This window comes from Somniosus microcephalus, chromosome 29 (genome assembly GCF_052327205.1).
Source record: "Somniosus microcephalus isolate GS21.2 chromosome 29, FLI_Smic_1.0, whole genome shotgun sequence".
Lineage (NCBI taxonomy): Eukaryota > Metazoa > Chordata > Chondrichthyes > Squaliformes > Somniosidae > Somniosus > Somniosus microcephalus.
Genome location: NC_141015.1, coordinates 31,444,259 through 31,463,743, shown reverse-complemented (window position 1 = coordinate 31,463,743; position 19,485 = coordinate 31,444,259). Strand labels below are relative to the sequence as shown.

Genomic DNA, 19,485 nt, shown 5'->3' with positions numbered 1-19,485 from the left:
GAAGCCATTGGAGCTTTGGGACACTTTAATTCAGTCTGGCTCTCAAACCCAGCCTCCAGTGAATGAACATTATACCAATCCGGCCTTTTTCCTTCAATTTCACTTGCAAGCACACACAGCAGTTTTTTAAGTACTATAAATCAGTGGAGTCTCCTGGAAGTTTTGTTATTTTTGTAGCTTTCAGGAGGGAAAAAAAGTTCTCTGGACAGCACAAGAATATTAATAAACACATTGAGTTTAACGTCATTGCTCAAATGTGAGAACTTTATTAAAATGCAAACATTGCATTGAAGAGAAATGGGGCAGAACAGTATAATGCGACAATCTAGATTCATTCATGGACATGACAGCTATGGTTTTGCAGTTGTCCATGTTACAACAGCATAGCAAAATGTTATAATTTACTTGATGTAGTGTCCAGGAGGGATTACAAGTTCCACCCTCTGATGGAGAGTTTAGGATAACTACCTATGGCTGTACACAAATACAGGTGTAATCAGAAATTTTACTCTAACCTTTCCCTTTTTTGTAAAATGCCCAAGTGAGAGGGCTGTGAAGATTATGGCTAAGTTGCCCAAATCAACAATGCATAAATGTATGAAGGGAATCCCTCATTGTTTGTTAGCTCTCATATCAAGCTGTGTTTTCTAACCATTGAACTATCATTGTATTTTGCATATTTTGATATCTGTATGTGCACAAGAATAAATGTTACACATCTGTTATTGTATTTTTTTTACTGTACAAATACACCAATTAAATACAATATTTGATGCATTGACTGACATTGCTCTAACAGTTAGATAAGTTGATGCATTAGTGGCAACTATTGAATGTCAACACTTTAGACTTGCAGGGTGTAGATATTTTGCTTATGTATACTCACAAATGAGCTCCTGCTTTTTGCTGTGTTGTATTGGTACCTGACACCTTCCCAGAAGGTGAATGTGTACCCATATCACACATTTTTTTAATTTAGTTTTGTTCGACTACTTAAACATGGATTTGATATTTTTTTTAAATCGTATACACCGAAACTCTACACAAGCTGCTCAAAATAATATGCTGTTGGAAAGAAATTGAAAGTATTAATTAAATTTGAAGAGTATGTTTTATATTCACTACCCTTTTGGAATTTTTTTTTTTTTTTTTTTAGACAAAGAATTGTCCTGAATTTCAACATCTTTGTTGTTCCAGTTGATTTTTTTTTAATAATGTTTAAGTAGAGCTGTTGCCGTCATCAAGCACAGCAAAGTGATGGAGCTGAACTAATGCATAGATGAAGCTGAAATACTGTGGGTTAATGACTGTATCCCTGTTGATGGTAACTCAGCTTTGTCACACTGTTCGGCTCAGTAATTGCTCCAAGCAACTCACTGATATAATCAGCACTTCTGTTTAAGCAAACAAAAATTGTAAATTACAGAAATGGGGGTTGGAGCTGAAGAAGGATTGTCGAGTTGCCAAGAACTAGCAGTTTTTAAAAAAAAGTGTATGGTTGAAGAAATCAGAATTTGTCCGGTTCAGGGTCCAAGTTATGATGACCTATTTAATACAAAACCAAAAAAAAAGAGTTTCTGTGTATTTGATCCAGCAAGGAGCTTTCTCCATTGTTGCTGGAAATAACAAAGTGAAGAATATTGCTCCTATTTATAATTTATATCAATAAATTTATTATGATACGTCTGTGTCCAGGAGGATGGTTTGTGTATGCATTTACTGTTTTGATTACATTTCATAATTTAAATTACAATGCATTGTTTCATGCCGGCCTCAGCCAATAGCCAAGCATTAGGTCATCAAATGTGATGATTTGTAATCTTGTTATGATAGCCAAATGACTGAAAAAATTATGTATTTTATAATTTGGTTACTTTTATTTTAATTGATTTCGACTTGTCTTGTGATTCTAGGCTTTGAACTCGGATTTGCAATGGCCAGCCCTAATGCTTTGGTGTGTTGGGAGGCTCAATTTGGTGACTTCCACAATACCGCACAGTGCATTCTGGATCAGTTCATAAGCTCAGGCCAAACAAAGTGGGTTCGAAACAATGGAATCGTGCTGCTTCTGCCCCATGGAATGGAGGGGATGGTAAGGTCGGTTTATGTATGCTTGTATGTATATAAGGATAAGTTCTGTGGTCAAGGTGCCAAAAGCTAGTTATTTCTTGCTGTTTTCTTTGACCTGGCCTTTCCCTGAGGTCTGGAGCTGGCGGTTAATAGAAACATAGAAGCTAGGAGCAGGAGTAGGCCATTCGGCCCCTGCTCCACCATTCAATGAGATCATGGCTGATCACCCAAACTCAGTACCCTGTCCCTGCCTTCTCCCCACATCCCTTGATCCCCTTAGCCTTAAGAAATATATCTAACTCCTTCTTGTTTAATAGCACATGCCAATCTCCAGCAATTAGCCTCTGGATGAGTCTGTTCATCATCACGTGGAGGACCTGAGCAGTGACCTTGAAGGGACAGACCAAGTTAAACACAGCTCCAGCTTGGTAACTAAACATCACCAGCATGCTTCAGACCCCAGACTTGCCCATGACCAAAGCAACAGAACATCAACTAGTTTAAAAAATGTTGTCAGAGCAAGTTCAAGGGTGCTTTTTAACAAATCATCTGCTTTCTTATAGACTAATAACTTTTCTGTATGGATGTGAAGATTCGAATTATTTATATTTTTGTTCATTATCATTTCTAACTAAATAATTAGATTTCCACGTAAAGCAAGCAAAGGCTTTTGTGTTTATTGTTTTCAGTTGATTATATTGCCTATTTTCAGGCTGATTAATTGCTCAGAACACAATGTAAAAGTAATACTTGATTTTCATAGTGACGTTACTGTCTTTGATCTACCAAAATGTAACATCTTATAATGCATGTCTAGGAAGCTTCATTGCACAAACGTTAAATTATATTGATTGAAATGGGAAATTCTTGATAAATAGCCATGATCCTTGTAAAATGTTTTCATTTTGTTAAGCTTTGAAGAATACTTGGCATAATGATTGTTTGACCAGAGTAAATTCAAGTTTACTCATAATTTGAACATTAATTTTACTCGGTTATTGAGAACAATGTCAATAGTCCATCGTACCTTCTGCTGGTATACATTAACTTTCAGAATTGCACTTGTAGTGCATTCTTCAAAATTCACTGTACATTATCCTCTATATTATTACTAATATTGTGTTGGAGAGTGTACAGCATATTGCTCTTTCAGTTAATCTTTAGGATAAGGATAGTTTGTTTAAGATGGATTAGACTTAAGATAATTGTATTGGAATCTTAGCTCCGTGTTAATTAAAAACACAAGAATTAATGAACAAAATTACTGAATGGACAGATTAGCCAAATTTTCCTCACCATGTTGATTAAAAATGTTTTGAATAATGACATACCTTTTCATTACTAAGCATCTAAACTCCCTTACACACGCAGCAAGTGAAAAAGGATGCATTTAGGAAGCATCTCATCACTTCTCAGAAATTGCCTCGGAGCTTCGTGTGCAATGAATTACTTTACAATCCAGATACTGTGATTATGTAGGCAAATCCATACGATAAATTGATAATCTGAAAAAGGGATCTTAACAAATTAATTGGTCAGGGAAGCTAAGAAAATGCAGATAATATAGGTAAATGTAAGATCATGCACGTTGGAAAAGGAACTAAGAAACATGGGTACAAAATGAATGGATATCCATTTGTAAAAGTAAATAATTGAGTGTGGTTATTGAAACTGCCCAGTTAATGGAAAGCTATCAATAAGTCTAATCAAATCCAGTGCCGGGTTGCTTTTAAAGAGCATTTCATTAAATTAAAATGGTTATATTACCCTGTATGTTTCATGTTTCAAACTTTGCATATTCAATTAATCAAGATGAACGGCCAGGACCCGTAGAACAATGGCAGCACTAAGGTTGAATAAAGTGAAAGCGATGAGGTAAAAGTAACATGAAACTGAACAATCTAAATCTTGTTTTTATGAATTCTTCAAAGACACAGTTTTTTCAGGTGTCTCAATTCTAACCAACTGTTAACCAACCTTTTACTTTTGATAGTTGTGCTTTTCATCCTTCTTCATCTTTCAACATTTTTGGCCTTACTATCTGCCCTGACCTCAAAACGAATTTGCACATCTCCATTGCTAAACATCTCTCATGCTAAAAAACATAGGGGGAAAAATTCGGTTGGTTAGCGCCTCCGTTTTGCGGCGATGCTAAACACTACCGCCACGATCTCCTGCGCCCGCAGATCGTGCCGTCAGTCAAGTGTGCAACGCCCCGGTAGCGCCCCAGACCGGATATTGAGTCGCGCCCCCTGCCTTTAGCGCTTGTCGCTAGGAACAACAGATGGAGGGGAACGTTTTCAAGTTGGGATGGGGCTGGGGGAGCGCTATTTAAAGACAGGCGTTTCCTGCCTTTTCTTGTCGGCAGAATATTTGGTTTTAACACTGTCCTAAGGAGTTTTAGCCCTCAGCACCACTTTTGAGGTTCCTAAGTGCCGAACTCTTTCCCTGGCCTATCCATTAGTGCTTCCAACGCAATTGCTTTTGAGGTCTCTCCAGGCCGAGATTCAAGGTTGCAATGAGCAGGGAGTTGCTGGCCAACAAGATGGCCCCTCCCCTTTAAGAACTGGACGGCGCCAGTCTGTCTGGCTTCCATGGTAACTGACATCGCCTGAGCTTTGGTAGTGTTCTGAGGTAGTGCCTCGCTCCCTGACATTTTCGCCTTGAGAGGTGTGTAGTGCCTGATTTAGCGCTCAAATCACCTCCAGGGGCGATTGAGGCGAATTTTGCAGTCGGAGGCGATACTTAGCGCCGGGCGCTAAACTTTGCACTCGACCGATATTAGCACCCCAAAATGGGCGATACCAAATTTTTCCCCCATATCTTTTTAATAACTCTTTATAAAACCCAACTCCATCCAAGACTTGAATATATTTCTCACATTCTTGCACCCCCTCGCATTCCTGCACCAGTCTGATAGCTGAAACCTTTCCCACCTCTACCCTCCAATCACTTTCTAACACAACCTTTCGTGATTTTCTTTTTTAATATTAGTATGCTCCTCTGAATTTCTGTTGACTTCCTTCTAAGCTTCAAATACGATATCCTGCACAATCTTCCTCATCTCTGGAGTTCCCAGATTGTTGAAATCGAGACTCCTTATAAAGTCTCTTACTCAAACTTATTTTTTCCCAGACCCTGCTGAACTCCTTATCTCTCCTTCCTCCTACACCGTTCAGCCACTTATAGCCTAAGCCTGGCATCATCTAATCATTACTTTCTGACTTGCCTTATCTTTTATACAGTCCTCTGAGTCAGAAGGTTGTCCCACTCCAGGGACTTGAGCACATAAATCCAGGCTGACACTCCAGCGCAGTGCTGAGGGAGTGCCGCACTGTCGGAGGTGCCGTCTTTCGGATGAGACGTTAAACCAAGGCCCTGTCTGCTCTCAGGTGGACGTAAAAGATCCCATGGCACTATTTCGAAGAATAGGGGAGTTATCCCCGGTGTCCTGGTCAATATTTATCCCTCAACCAACTTAACAAAACAGATTATCTGGTCATTATCACATTGCTCTTTGTGGGAGCTTGCTGTGCACAAATTGGCTGCTGCATTTCCCACATTACAACAGTGACCACTCCAAAAAAAAAAAAAAAAAAAGTACTTAATTGGCTGTAAAGCACTTTGAGTCATCCGGTGGTCGTGAGAGGCACAATAGAAATGCAAGTCTTTCTTACAACTGCAGTGGTGTCCTGCACTCTGGCCCTTCATCTTCGTTTCTCAGGATTTAAAATTCATTCCGGTATAGATGTGTGTTCTTTAACCTAATCATAGTAGTTAGTTTCATGCTGCACCTACTGCTACTTGCTGCACCTTACACAAGAGTTAAAACTTTGTCTCTTCATTTAAAATAAAATATAAATTTATGAGAGCCATCAAAATAAATACTGGAATTGTGCATTAGCTTTGGTGACAAAGTTAGCGATGTGTACATACACAGGGATGCAGACAAACCAAGGGCAGCTTATTTGCAGGTTTCATTTAAAAAGCCAGGTGCAATAAGTAGCTGTTTGTCAAAGAGAATTTGTTTCCACGAAGTTTTAAACCCAGTGAAAAAAATACTGACTATCAACCCATTAATGTGGCTACTGGGAAAACCAATTTCTTTGATTTGCAATTTTATTTCCTCTGATTTGATTAGTGCTCCTTATTTATGTAGAGACAATTAATATCAAAGCTTCATCCACCTTGTGATGAGGTCATTGTAATTAATATTGTAAATGTCATAAGCTGAATTGAAATTGTAATGATATAGCTTTGCTTCAGCTAAAGTAGGCACCCGTTTAGGCAACAGCACTTAATACAGGATTACAGAGCTAATATATATTAAGAGTCACTATAAACATGATTTGAAGCTCATTACAGTTAAAAAGTGGTTGTATTATGCATGTTGCATTAATATCGTGACTAAAACCAGTGCTTTTAAACAATATGGTCGAAAATGGTTTATGTAATTTGATTTTATTCATAGTCAAATTATATAAACACAACCCAAGTGCCACGTTATAACGCCCTGCGTGCCTGTTTCAGTAGTTCAGGTGGACATCAAAAATTCCATGGTACCATTTGAAGAAGAGCAGCATGTTCTCCTAGTGTCCTGGCTAACATTCTACCACAATCCAAGCCACCAGCAAAAGATTAACTGCTCAGTCACCATCCCAGTTCACAGTTTCTGTCAACTTCCCATTTATACCAATTATTTAATTTGCTGATTATAATTTCCAGGGTCCAGAGCACTCTTCAGCCAGACCAGAACGATTTCTACAGATGAGCAATGAAGATTCAGATTCATATCCTGTGAGTTTAAGTATCAGTCTATTATGCTATTTATGTAACCACGAAAAACATGTTAGTGAAATAGCATCCATATAAAATAAGTAGACATTCAGAATAAAGAAATCCTTATGCAGAAAACAATGACAGTACTGATTGTAGAGCAACTTTGAGGCACCTTCATTATCTGTGTAAAACACAAGTAGAAATTATCAAATGAAAATGTATGAGTGATATTTGCCTTGCTGCTTGTAATTATATGGGTTATAATCTGAATCCGACATGATCCTAAGTGTGATAGCAAAATACTGCGGATGCTGGAAATCCGAAATAACAACAGAAAACGCTGGAAAAACTCAGCAGGCCAGGCAACATCTGTGGAGAGAGAAACAGAGTTAACGTTTCAGGTCGAAACCCTTCTTCAGAACTGAGAAAAAAAGGCAGGAAGTGAAACAGATTAAAAGGCCAGTTTGGGGGCTGGGAAATGGGGGAGGGGATGAAAGAACAAAGGAGAAGGTCTGAGGTGAAGAGACATTAAGAGATATTCAAGATGAGACGAGATAGTAATAGGACAGCTAAAGAGACAAAAGATGGCTCTAGATGAAGTGTGAAATGCGCTGGCAGAGTGAAAGACAGCTGCCATGTGGGAGAGAAAAAAAGGAAAAAGCACAAATCAAAGGTGTAGATAAAAAATATATTAAAATATAATAGGGGCCGAGGTTATGATCCCAAGTGTACTCTGTAATCCCTTTTATTTATACAGTCATCTCAAACCCCATTGACAATTTATTCTTTTGCATTAAATAAGCAACAATCTGTTGTCACTGGTTTTGTGGCAACTAGCACACACACCTTTGTTTCAAAATCAGATAAATTAACTACAGCGCTTGTGTAGAGCAAAACGCCATGGAATGTTTTATTATGGTAAAGGCGCTATATAAATATAAGTTGTTGTTGCAGTGCTTGTGTAGAGCAAAACCAAGTATTGGACTGGAATACACTAATCATTTTACTGGCAACAGCAGTAATCAGTGGCCAGGAATTTGCGGTTATAATGGCAGCGAAACTGTCAGCGCTCGCGTTCATTACTGTGTAAAACTGACAGCAACTTCTGGCGTCCACGCATGCGCAGTTAAACCCGGAAATCTGGAAGTTGCTGTCAGTGATACCCTGCTCCTCCACAGGGTGCGCTGTTGCAGTCTTCACAGATGCAATCAGCACAGAATCAGTGCGTTAAAGTGAACATCAGCTTTGTACGCAATATTCTCGCTGAAACAACTTGACAATGTTCAGTCTTGTTGAATGAGGATTAACTGAGTTTTTTAACGGCGTACTAAGTCATAATTACCACTGAACAACCTCTCTGGCCCTGAAAAACTAATTTTAATTTTACAAATGTGGGGTGTCATTCCCTCAGAAGAACATTTATAAATTCCATTTTTTTTTTAAATTTTAAGTTTGTTTGATATTTCAGCTTCTACCTTAATCCCATGTGTATGTCCCAATCTTTATTTTGCTTTTTGTAAAATGGTTAAAATGTGAATTATAAAACTGCTTTTTACTTTCTGTTTTGCTGCCTGTGAGAATTCTTCAATCTGATTGGCTAATCAATCTGCCTGCTGCCTGCACTGTTGCTAGACTTCACAGATGGCGCCAAATTCAACGTCACGTCGGAACAGAGCAAATCAACGCTCTAGAGCCCATTAAATCTTTGGGCCGCTCTTTTCGAGGTCAGCGGCGAGCGCCATCCCTTTGCCGCTGACAGCAAAATCCGAGCCAATGTTTTGACCCAAAAGCTTCCTAGATGGATTAAACATTTTACAGTAGTTTGATTTGCTTCTGTGTTGTAACATTTTTGTCACATCAATACAAGGTCACAGCAAGATTGCAGCATTTAATTTGTTTCTCTAAATTATAAAAAATGAATAATTAACAAAACAAATTTCAAAAGTCAATTCTTTTAACAAAAATGCCACATGAATGCAATGTTTCAATGACTGGATAATGTCAGTCTTCTGGTTTTCCAATTCAGTGAGGATAAATTCTGGTTGTCCTGTTTAGGTTTTGGTCAAGAACTTAAGGTACAGTCTTACTGAAAACTCTGTAAACTAATACTACAGTGTGCTTCTGCTAGAACTAGGTTTATTTAAATTCATTACTGTATGACATTGTATGTGATGGCTTTATCAGTGTATAAAGGCTAGAGATGCCTTAAGTAGGTTTTATTAATATTGAGAACAATTGCAAATATTTTACAACATGATTTCTGTCTTGATTTTATAAATAATAAGAATTTCTCTTCAGGGATATACTGAAGAATTTGAAGTAAAGCAACTGTTTGACTGCAATTGGATTGTAGTAAACTGCTCCACACCAGCAAGCTACTTTCATGTGTTGAGGAGGCAGACCCTCCTACCATTTAGGAAGCCGGTATAAAAACTTCCTTATTATTTTACCTTCATAGTCATTTATAATTTCATCAGAGAAAATTTTTTTAAATTAAGAAAACCTTTAAGGATTTTAAATTACAGGAAACTTTGTGCTATCTGGCACCGACGGGACCGAACTGTTGCCGTCCCATCAAAACTGCCGGACAAACCAGCGCTAATGTTGAAACATACGGAGATTTTGAGCTCCGTATCTGGCAACAAACCCTGTTGCTTAGCAACAGCTTCTAAACAGTCGGCCGTACCTTGCAAGCGTCTCTGTAGCTTAGCAACAGCTTCAGCGAGACCTTGCAGAGCCTGACTGGTGGAAAAAAAAGCAACAAAAAGAAAAAAAAACTAACGTAACGGCTCCTGATTTTTGCCAGTGGCTCGAGCATTCCGGACAGTTAACCTCCGGATAAACCAAAGTTTCCTGTCAACAGATGTAGATTATTAACTACTGTAGTAGCACATCACTGGTGTGTTGTGACATATTATTTTTTACATGTAACATTAATGGTCTGCACTTCATATTCATTTTAAACTTCTTCTGACTCTCTTGCCTTTTCAGTTGATTATCTTCACACCAAAATCCCTGCTAAGACACCCGGAAGCCAGGTCGCATTTTGATGAAATGATAACGGGTAAATTTTGCTTTTTAAAAAAATCAAAAAGTATAAATCAAACAACTACAGTTTTACAAACGGCTTTGGAAAGAATTGTAAAAAGCGGTGGTTCCGCTTTGGCGCAAATTTTGCTCAGGTTTCCGCTCAAACGCATTTGCATATCACCAAATGTAAAATCTTCCAGGAACCAGTGGTGCAGTTTTATTAATACAACTGAAAATTGCTTTATCGCAAAAAATAAACATTTTTAATCCGTGTCTAGTCCACCACCTGTGAGTGACCCGATTTTAAATAACTGAAAATGAATTTAAAAAACTATACAGAACCATTTACTAGTTTCATGGGTGTACAGTAGTCAGTTTCTTAGTAAATTAAATGTTTTTTAATATTTAAAAGGTGCCCTTGCACCAACAAAACCGCTTAATTTTAAGAGCCTCCTCGAAAGGCTGCAAACGGACGCAATTAGCGGAAACACGTCATGATGAATAATTCGATCTGGGGGCGTGGCCAGTTTTGTGGGTGGGGCCAGTTTCCGGCACAATGTTTTTTAAACCAGCGCAAAAGATCGCTGGACGTAATTTGTGCTTGAAATTCCTTGATCTTTTGCGCTGGTTTGGCTGAGTTTTGGGTGAATAGCGGAAAGTCTACCCCATATAACCAACTTTGAATTGTCAGCAAAATGTATTAATGTTTACAACATGAACTAACTTTGGTATACCAGAACAGTTTACTTTAGAAGAAAAAATGGATAATTATCTCTTAAGGACCAGGCACATACTATTGGGTGAAAACATTCTTTTGTGGCTTCAATGTGAAAGCACCAAGAGCTTCCTGATTATTTGAATTTGAGATTAATGGCACCTTTTATCTTCGGAAAATCAAGTTACATTACTCTTTTTTCTCCATTTTTAAAATTATTGGAATAACCACCTGGTACTAAGAAAAAAATCACAGTCTAGACATTCATTGGGGTCGAGTATGTTAAACAATGATTAAAATATTTAAATAAAGGTCCTACGCTTGGCTAATGATTCACCACAAAGACCCCTCCTTTAGCCTAGCCTCTAAAGTACGCATGCTGCCGGTCTCTGAGCTGGTGCTTGCTAGAGTAACACTGCATCTTTAGGTAGGCTGGCCTCTTCCTGAAGTGGCAGAGGTATCTCCACATTTTCAGCACCTGAAATGAAAGAGAGGGATAAGGGTTAGATTTTAGTCTGAAGACAGAGCAGAGGAAGTGGTGGCTGGTGAAAGCTACTGCAATTTGCTATGCAGAGTGTGTAGGGTGAGCTAGAACTATGAAGATGAGATAGAAGTAAGAAGGTAAAAAGAGGGTAAGGTGATTCCTATTCATGCTAATGGGGATTCCGTACGTAAATGGAATCCCCATAAGCATAATGGGAATCCCCTTTCTGATTGGTTGGGCCAGCCCACGTGATCCCAGGGACGCTTGCGAACCGCATGCTCCCCTGGGATACGTGGACCTCTACGCAGCCCTACATGTAGAGACCCAGGAGCACAAGTCTCCATGGATCCAGGACCATCGGGTAGGTGCGTAGTTTTATTGCGGTTCGGAGGCATCCACCCACGGGAAGCCTCCGACCGCAAATTCAGGCCCATTATTAATTTTGTATGCTGGGTACTCAGCTTTTATTTTAAAAAATAAAGAATCTCAATGAATTGCACGCATTCTTGTGCAGTGATGCATGTTTTGAAGGAAGCTAAGGTAGCCAATGTTTGCTGCACAAGCAATTTCAAATGCGGAATGACCAATATCATTGATATTTCATAGGTACAACGTTCCAACGCATCATTCCTGACAAAGGGCTTGCAGCTCAAAATCCAAATGAAGTGAAGAGACTGATTTTCTGCACAGGCAAAGTTTATTATGAGCTTGCAAAAGAAAGGATAAACAGAAAAATGGAGGAGGAGGTGGCTATCATTAGGTTGGAGCAGGTAAATGTGCAAATGGAGCACAGAGAAGCAAAGGACTGGAATTAAGATTTTATGCAGAAATGGCTAAGGAGTTCAATGTACCAAAACTGGGCTTTTTAGGAGGAATGTGTCTTTTTAGTTATAATCAAATTCAAAAGTGCGATTTTTTTTTTTTTGTTGATCTTTTATGATATAGCTGGGTTTCTGTGCTTGCCTGCCCACCATTTTCCATCCTTTAAAGCAAAAATCGTGCGCTGGTGAGTGCAAAAGCGGGAAAAACTCCGGTCTGTGTTTGTTACTGAAATATAATTACAAAGAGCACCAATCAGCACATTTGAATGCAACCTCTGCAGGTTTAATACTGTGAAACAAGAAAACGAGGTGGTACGTTGGATCTGCACACTCTCTCTCTCTTTGCTTCTACAACCTGGACTGAAGGGATGAAGTAAAAAGTCTCACCTTTTTTCTTTTTCTGTAATGGCCCTGAGTGAAATGTGTGGGCAGTGTCAACCCCAGTTCTTGGTGTAATTGCAAGTCTGTTGCACAAAACAGCCTCTTGTTTGGCATTGTGAGATTTATTCAGAAGCCCCAAGGATGACTGCTGCGGGAAATGGAAATACCGCAGCAGTATTATCGGAGTGCTTTTCTGTTGTTTGGTTTGCTTGCTGGAGGATTTTCAATATACTTACATTTCGTGAGTAAATATGAAGAATGGCATAACTGTTGGTCAATTTCAAGAAGTTCATGTAGAATTTTGGAAAATGTGTTTTTTTAACCAATAGCTAAAGCTCTTTTGGGGTCAGAATATATAGTTTTAAATTGCAGGTTTAAAAAAAAAAAGAAGCCCATACTGTAATCAGTTTGTACAGTTGGTAATGTGCAGTTGTATTTGTGTAACAGTGTCTATTGCACAATGGCATCATCCTGAGCCACAATTCGATTATCTGAAAAAGTATTTAATTGATTAACCTTCCCAATAATTACTTTTGAAGATGTGCAAATTGTAATAACAACCAAAAATGTTTTATGCCTTTTTCAGAAACATTCCCATATTGTGCTTGGCAGAGAAAGATAGCATTTCTTTAGGTTCTGACTTGAATTTTCCCCTCACATTTTTATCTGTATTATTCTGTCCCCTGTTTGCAGTTATCTCCATTCCCCTTTGATCTTCTAAAAATGGAAGTTGACAAATGTCCTGATGCTGAACTTATCTGGTGCCAAGAAGAGCACAAAAACATGGGCTACTATGACTATGTGAAGCCTCGTTTCAGAGCACTCCTACAGTATAATAAGCCTGTTTGGTAAGTAGCTAGAGTTAAGTTACTTATCGTTGTATTTTCTACTTGTGTCGGTGCAGGAAAAGAAAGATAAATGATTGTGAAAGAGAGAATGAAACTGGAGCTTGGCATTGGTTCAGGTAGCACTCGCACCTGATGACACAACTTGTAAGGTAAAAACATAATTCTATAAAAATATAACTCTGTCAGAAGGTTGTGGGTTCAAGTCCCACTCCAGAGATTTGAGCTCAAAATCTAGGCTGACACTCCAGTGCAGTACTGAGGGAGTCAGGTGCCGTCCTTCGAATGAGACGTTAAACTGAGGCTCCCTCAGGTGGACGTAAAAGATCCCATGACACTATTTCAAATAAGAGCAGGGGAGTTATCGCCGGTGTCCTGGCCAATATTTATCCCTCAACCATTATCACTTTAAAAAAAATATTTAAAAAAATGATCTGGTCATCATCACATTGCTGCTTGTGGGGCCTTGCTGTGCGCAAATTGGCTGCTGCGTTTCCTACATTACAACAGTGACTACACTTCAGAAGTACGTCATTGGCTATAAAGCGCTTTGGGATGTCCTGAGGTCGTGAAAGGCGTTGTATAAATGCAAGTCTTTCTATATACCAGTGCAAGCCTTTTACATGAGCAGCTGGGGGATCCAACACATAAACTAGGCCAACACTTTAGTGCAATACTGAGGGAGTACTGACCTTGGGATGAAATATTAAACTGAGGCCCAATGTGCCTGTTTGAAGAGCAGAGACTGGTCTACATTCCTTCCTCGGACCCCACAAAAAATAGATGAATTGGCCATTCGTCTCATTGGTGGTTTGTGGGACCTTGCTATGTCCAATTTGACTGCTGCATTTACTCGCCTAACAGTCTTAACACTTCAATCAGTGATTCAAGGGATGTTCTGAAAGATATGCTAAGTTGTTCTGTAAATACAAGTTCTCTTTGTTTCTTGCTTTTTCCCTTTCTTTGTCATGGAGAAGTTTTAACATAATTTGTCGTGATCCAGAGGCAACAGCTGTCTTTGGTGCAGCTTGACTCTCCTACATTGATGTATATGGGGAAGAGTTCAAGGAGAAGTGGGAAAGGTGATTCTAGGACTGAGTTCTTAAGTTGCACTGAGAGATTCTCAGAATTGAAATTGTTTTCACTGCAGACAGGAAGATTGAGAGAGGCTATTATCTGGCTTTTTAATGATGGAAGGCATGAATAAGGGAGATGGGAGTAGGTTATTTAACTTGCACTGGAATCACAGAAATAGCTATGACACAATTTTAACAATTTATATGTACAATCATTAGATGTGCTGGTAAAGATACAAAAATAGTATTTGTTCCAAGTATTCTAGTGTGAAATGTAAAATTAGGTTGGTTCTTGCCTGTGAAAATCTGGAAGAACCTAGAGATAGAGAGCAACTAGATATGTTTACTCATCTACTGAACACCTTCCTAGTTTTATAGACAGAATAATTCCTCAATATTTGAGGACATTTCTTTACTGGCTATTCAGCATCTACCTCTTCTCCCCTTGTAAAATGCTTTGCCGTGTTTTTGTTATGTGAGGAACACTCTGTAAAATACAAGGTGTTGTCACCATTCCTTGGAAACATGGTGAACGGTACAAATGCTTAATATGATATCACTTTTTAGGAGGGAATTCAGGAGCACAGTTATTACGGTTAGTCTTTCTCTGGTATGCAGTTGCAGATGTTGATCTTTAGTAGCCTTATTTGGTCAGCATTTGAAATTTAGTGTGGACAATTTTTCTTATACAGTCTGTCCAAGCTCTATCTAATTTAAAGCATATTTACTGATTATTAAATGTAATTAGAATCTAGATAATCATTCCAGTATTGTATCAGTGGTATTAAATAATTTATCCAGATCTGCAAATAATTACAAGAGTAGGTTTCAAATTTTAGGCTAGCAGATAGCGAGCATTTTTCAGGTAAGGAACATATATTTTTATAGCTATGTTCAGCTATTTGGAGCTCTCATCAAATTCCACTCTGTGTTTAAACTGATTTATTCATCTTCCTACAGGTATGTTGGGCGTGAGCCTGCAGCGGCACCTGCCACAGGTAACAAGAATACTCACCTCACAGAGCTGCAGTACATCTTGGACACATCTTTCGACCTCCAAGCTTTTGAGGGCATGACGTTTTAGATCAAATGAAGCCAGTCCTCATGCGGACATATAATTGGGTGTTGTTTCAGGGAAATATACTTAAACTACTGAGAAATACTGCACAAATAATTGCTGTTCACGTCTTACATTTTCCCCATTGCTCTCACTCATCACATAAATAAGGTCTTACAGAATTTTTTCAGGGTGTTTTTTTTTTAATTTTGCAAGTAAGCTGGTTAATTCAAACACTGCTTTTATATTGGTGTTTAAGTAAGATGTGAACACGCAAGTTGAGGACCAGGAAAAAGGAAGGATATAATCTTCAGTCATTTTATGCATTATAATCATTTTTGTTCAGTTTTGGTTAAAAAAAAAAAAATTATTGTACTGTTTTTGTTTTCCTTTCCTTTGTAATTTCAAAAGGCACACTACTGGGCTAGCTACAGTAATAAAGCATTTTAATATCACTTGGCTTTCTTGAGAACGTACCTTTAATTGTACATGTAACATTTCTACTTTATCAATGAAATGATAGTTAAGAAAAAATAGACACTTCACAATTAGCTGATTCTTGATGAAAGAATATTAACTGGTTAGTATCTCGCGAAGCTCCATGATGAGAGGATATTTTCTCAATACACTGGCCGTTGGAAAATACTTAATGAATCAGAATTTAACATCATCTTCATCAATATATAATGACAGGCACTGACTTGATGTCCAGTCCTATAGGTTCCTAACTATTGCTGGAGGAATTTGTATCTTGCTGTTTCAGATTGCGCCTGACATCTACCATCAAAGGAAGCGTGTTTCTGCTGGGAGGAGTGGGAGTTTATTAGAAAAGTAGGGAAGGAGAATTTACACTACATCAACTTGAGGATTAATTCAGTGCAATGCGTTTTTATCTTAACCACCCCTCCATCCCAAGAAATAAACTGGGACCAGCAAGGTGCCTTCAGAATTGAACTGTCCCCTGATAGAATATTACTTATTGTGAAATTGCGAATTACAGTATTTACTCTGCAAGTGAAATAAATGATAAATTCACAAGTGAATATTCAAGATCATCTTTGCTTGTGGAAGAAATTCTATATTACATTGTTCACCATTTAGCATTCCATTTAAATATATTTTACATGACAAGCATAAGTATCTGTTTGAGCTACTGTCCTGCCCGCAAACATCAAAACAACAACAGAAAATGGCCACATATTTGGGGAAGGTTTTTGCTCGTTTTACCAGTGAGGCACTGATTATACTTCATTAATGTACAAAAACACATTGGATTTGTATTTAAACTTGGTTGAATCAATTATTATTGTAAATGTGGCAAGCTGCCAATTTCTAAATTTGTAAGAACGAACTTGAGCTCTTATGTTTTGAGACCCAAACCAAATTGAAGTACATGGAAAAAACTACTGTGAATCTTGCATGTGCCTAGTAATTTTTTACTCCTGTTAAATTTTGTTTAATTGGCTACCGTGAAGCAGAATGATGGATAATTGCCAAGGGAATGGCTGCTACAGGAAACTTTTGATTTACCGGCACCTAAATAACCGGAAATGTTGGTTAACCGACAAAATTCAGGAGTAGGTTTTACTTCATATTTATTTGCCTTCTTCCATCTGTGCTGTGCAAGGGTGTGGCTGCAGCTGTTGCTAAGCTAGAGACGCTTGAAACTTGTGTTCATTGTTCTAAGCAACAGGGTTTGTTGCTTTATCGGAGCTGTCAGCTCTCCCTATCTTTTACTATAGCGTTCGGTTATCCGGAATTTTTGATGAACCGGCACCACGTCGGTCCCGTCCGTGCCAGATAAAAGAAAGTTTCCTGTAATTTGTTTTATCTGTCACAACATGAAACTATACTTTGTAAGTGGAACACTTGCACAACTCATTGTGCACATAAGGATGGGATTCATAAGTGAACTCCGGATCTCTGCAGTAAGGTATATTTCAATGGTCTCAACTTCCAGTGTCACCCTTGACTAACATTGACTGACCTCAAACAGCAAAATAATTGTTTTCTGTTTAAGCTGTTGTGGAGCTCTTACCACAATGAGGTGCGTCATCTTATGGGAAAGGTCAAAAAAATAAATCTGTATGAGGAGCGATCCAATCCCCTAATGTGCAGCTCCCTTTTAGTGAGATGGAGCAATGTTCCCTGATCTAATGGAGTTGGCGCGTTTGCAAGATCGGCACTAAGTCATAGCAGTTTATACTGTTCCTCTTGAATCTAATGCAAAATAAAACAACATTGGACTATATTTTTCTGTTTGCTAATTTTAGCAAAAATGTTGATGCGAGTATAAAGTGGTTAACCGAGTACATGGGGAAAGGGATAGCCAAGAATCACATTGTGGCACATCAATGTAGAAATGACACATGCTGAAGAAAAGAAGACTAGATCTGCATGTAGGAGACCAAGAAATAACTGAAGAGCAATTATTGCAGCAAAAGATTGTGCAGCTACACAAAATGTGCAATATAATTCCTCTATTACAAGGGACTTTGAAAATTTTAAGAATTGAATATTTTTCCCGATTGTTGCGTATATAGAGCCTGTTGTTAACATCGTGATCGTTGAGCAGTAAGGAAAAAGGTCTAGAGTTTTACATGTCTGTGGACTTTGCATTCTGCTTAACTTTTCTTATTTGCACACTTACTCAATAGACTAACAAGAAACACTTCTTATAATGCCCTCCTTTGAAATATGTTTAAATGTCAGGGGTGTGAATTGAAGAAAAGAATGCCAAAATAAAGGTCATAAGTGAGCTACAATTGAGGCTCGTCACTGATAATAAAATGCCAGAGTGAGGTCTATTTCAGCTCAGAAACCGACCATTTTTATATGTTTTTAGCATGTAAGAATGTCGAAGCTTCACTTATAGCCGTTGGCCAAGTTAATCAACAAGCTGAATTTAGAAGAAAAAAAAACCTTTAACAACTCAGCACTTTATCGCACATGATTAAAATAATATTCCAGTTAGGCATGTACAGCATTTCAGTCCGTGGTGTGACATGACCTGACTAAAGGCTACCAGCAATCTCAAATCAGTTAATGGCAGTAACAGAGTGAAGCAAAAATAACCATTTTGAAACTTAGTCAATCCGCGCCATCACCGCATTATTTTAAAAGAAATGCAGTTAATGAGCTTTTTCAAAATCTCAGGATAGTTACACCAGGTGCATTCCTGGATTTGGTGTGTGAAGGGAATTACCTCCTTTGTAATTGGGCGAGTTATCTTTTTTTTCAAAGGAATTAAAGCAAAGCATCATCGCATATGTAGTATTTTATTACAAAGTTAACCTTTTAGGTTTGAAGGGGTTGTCTTATGAAGAAAGGTTGAGCAGGTTGGGCCTATACTCATTGGAGTTTAGAAGAATGAGAGGGGATCTTATTGAAACATAAGATTCTGAAGGGGCTTCACAGGGTAGATGTAGAGAGGATGTTTCCCCTCGTGGGGAGATCTAGAACTAGGGGGCATAATTTCAGAATAAGGGGGCACCTATCTAAAACGGAAATGAGGAATTTCTTCTCTGAGGGTCGTGAATCTTTGGAATTCTCTTCCCCAGAGAGCTGTGGAGGCTGGGTCATTGAATATATTTAAGGTGGAGATAGACAGATTTTTGAACGGTAAGGGAGTCAAGGGTTATGGGGAGCGGGCAGGGAAGTGGAGTTCAGGCCAAGATCAGATCTGCCATGATCTTATTGAATGGCGGAGCAGGCTCGAGGGGCTAAATGACCTACTCCTGCTCCTACATCTTATGTGGTCAGTTTTATACCTTATACAACTTTGAGGAGGTTTTTTTTTGTAAATGGCAAGGTTATTCTGGTGTTAAATACTCTTGGGCCAGAAAATATTGTTTTTTTCAGATATTCATAGAGTTTCTCCAATGAGTTTGTTACTTTGCAGCAGGCAGTTAAGAAGGCAATTGGTATGTTGGCCTTCGTAGCGAGAGGATTCGAGTACAGGAGCAAGGATGTCTTGCTGCAGTTGTACAGGGCCTTGGTGAGACCACACCTTGAGTATTGTGTGCAGTTTTGGTCGCCTTATCTGAGGAAGGATGTTCTTGCCATGGAGGGAGTGCAGCGAAGATTCACCAGACTGATAACCTGGGATGGCAGGAATGACGTATGAGGAGAGATTGGGTCGATTGGGCTTCTACTCGCTGGAGTTTAGATGAATGAGGGGATTTCATTGAAACTTATAAAATTCTAACAGGACTAGATGCAGGAAAG

The 19,485-nt window shown here is 38.6% G+C and overlaps 2 protein-coding genes across 4 annotated transcripts in view; one reads left to right on the top strand and one right to left on the bottom strand.

The window, feature by feature from the left end:
• ogdhl (oxoglutarate dehydrogenase L) overlaps positions 1-15,713 on the top strand; it is a 106,291-nt gene extending 90,578 nt beyond the window's left edge. For all 3 annotated transcript variants that reach the window (XM_085970536.1, XM_085970534.1, XM_085970535.1), the window contains exons 17-23: positions 1,914-2,092; positions 6,796-6,867; positions 9,148-9,273; positions 9,841-9,913; positions 11,685-11,848; positions 12,974-13,128; positions 15,162-15,713. In XM_085970536.1, the coding sequence (XP_085826662.1) occupies positions 1,914-2,092; positions 6,796-6,867; positions 9,148-9,273; positions 9,841-9,913; positions 11,685-11,848; positions 12,974-13,128; positions 15,162-15,285 (893 nt within the window). In that variant the 3' untranslated portion in view covers positions 15,286-15,713. The remainder of the gene's footprint in view (positions 1-1,913; positions 2,093-6,795; positions 6,868-9,147; positions 9,274-9,840; positions 9,914-11,684; positions 11,849-12,973; positions 13,129-15,161) is intronic.
• c29h10orf53 (chromosome 29 C10orf53 homolog) overlaps positions 9,241-19,485 on the bottom strand; it is a 41,073-nt gene continuing 30,828 nt past the window's right edge. Inside the window, exon 3 of the mRNA XM_085970538.1 lies at positions 9,241-11,072. Within this exon, the coding sequence (XP_085826664.1) occupies positions 10,999-11,072 (74 nt within the window). The 3' untranslated portion in view covers positions 9,241-10,998. The remainder of the gene's footprint in view (positions 11,073-19,485) is intronic.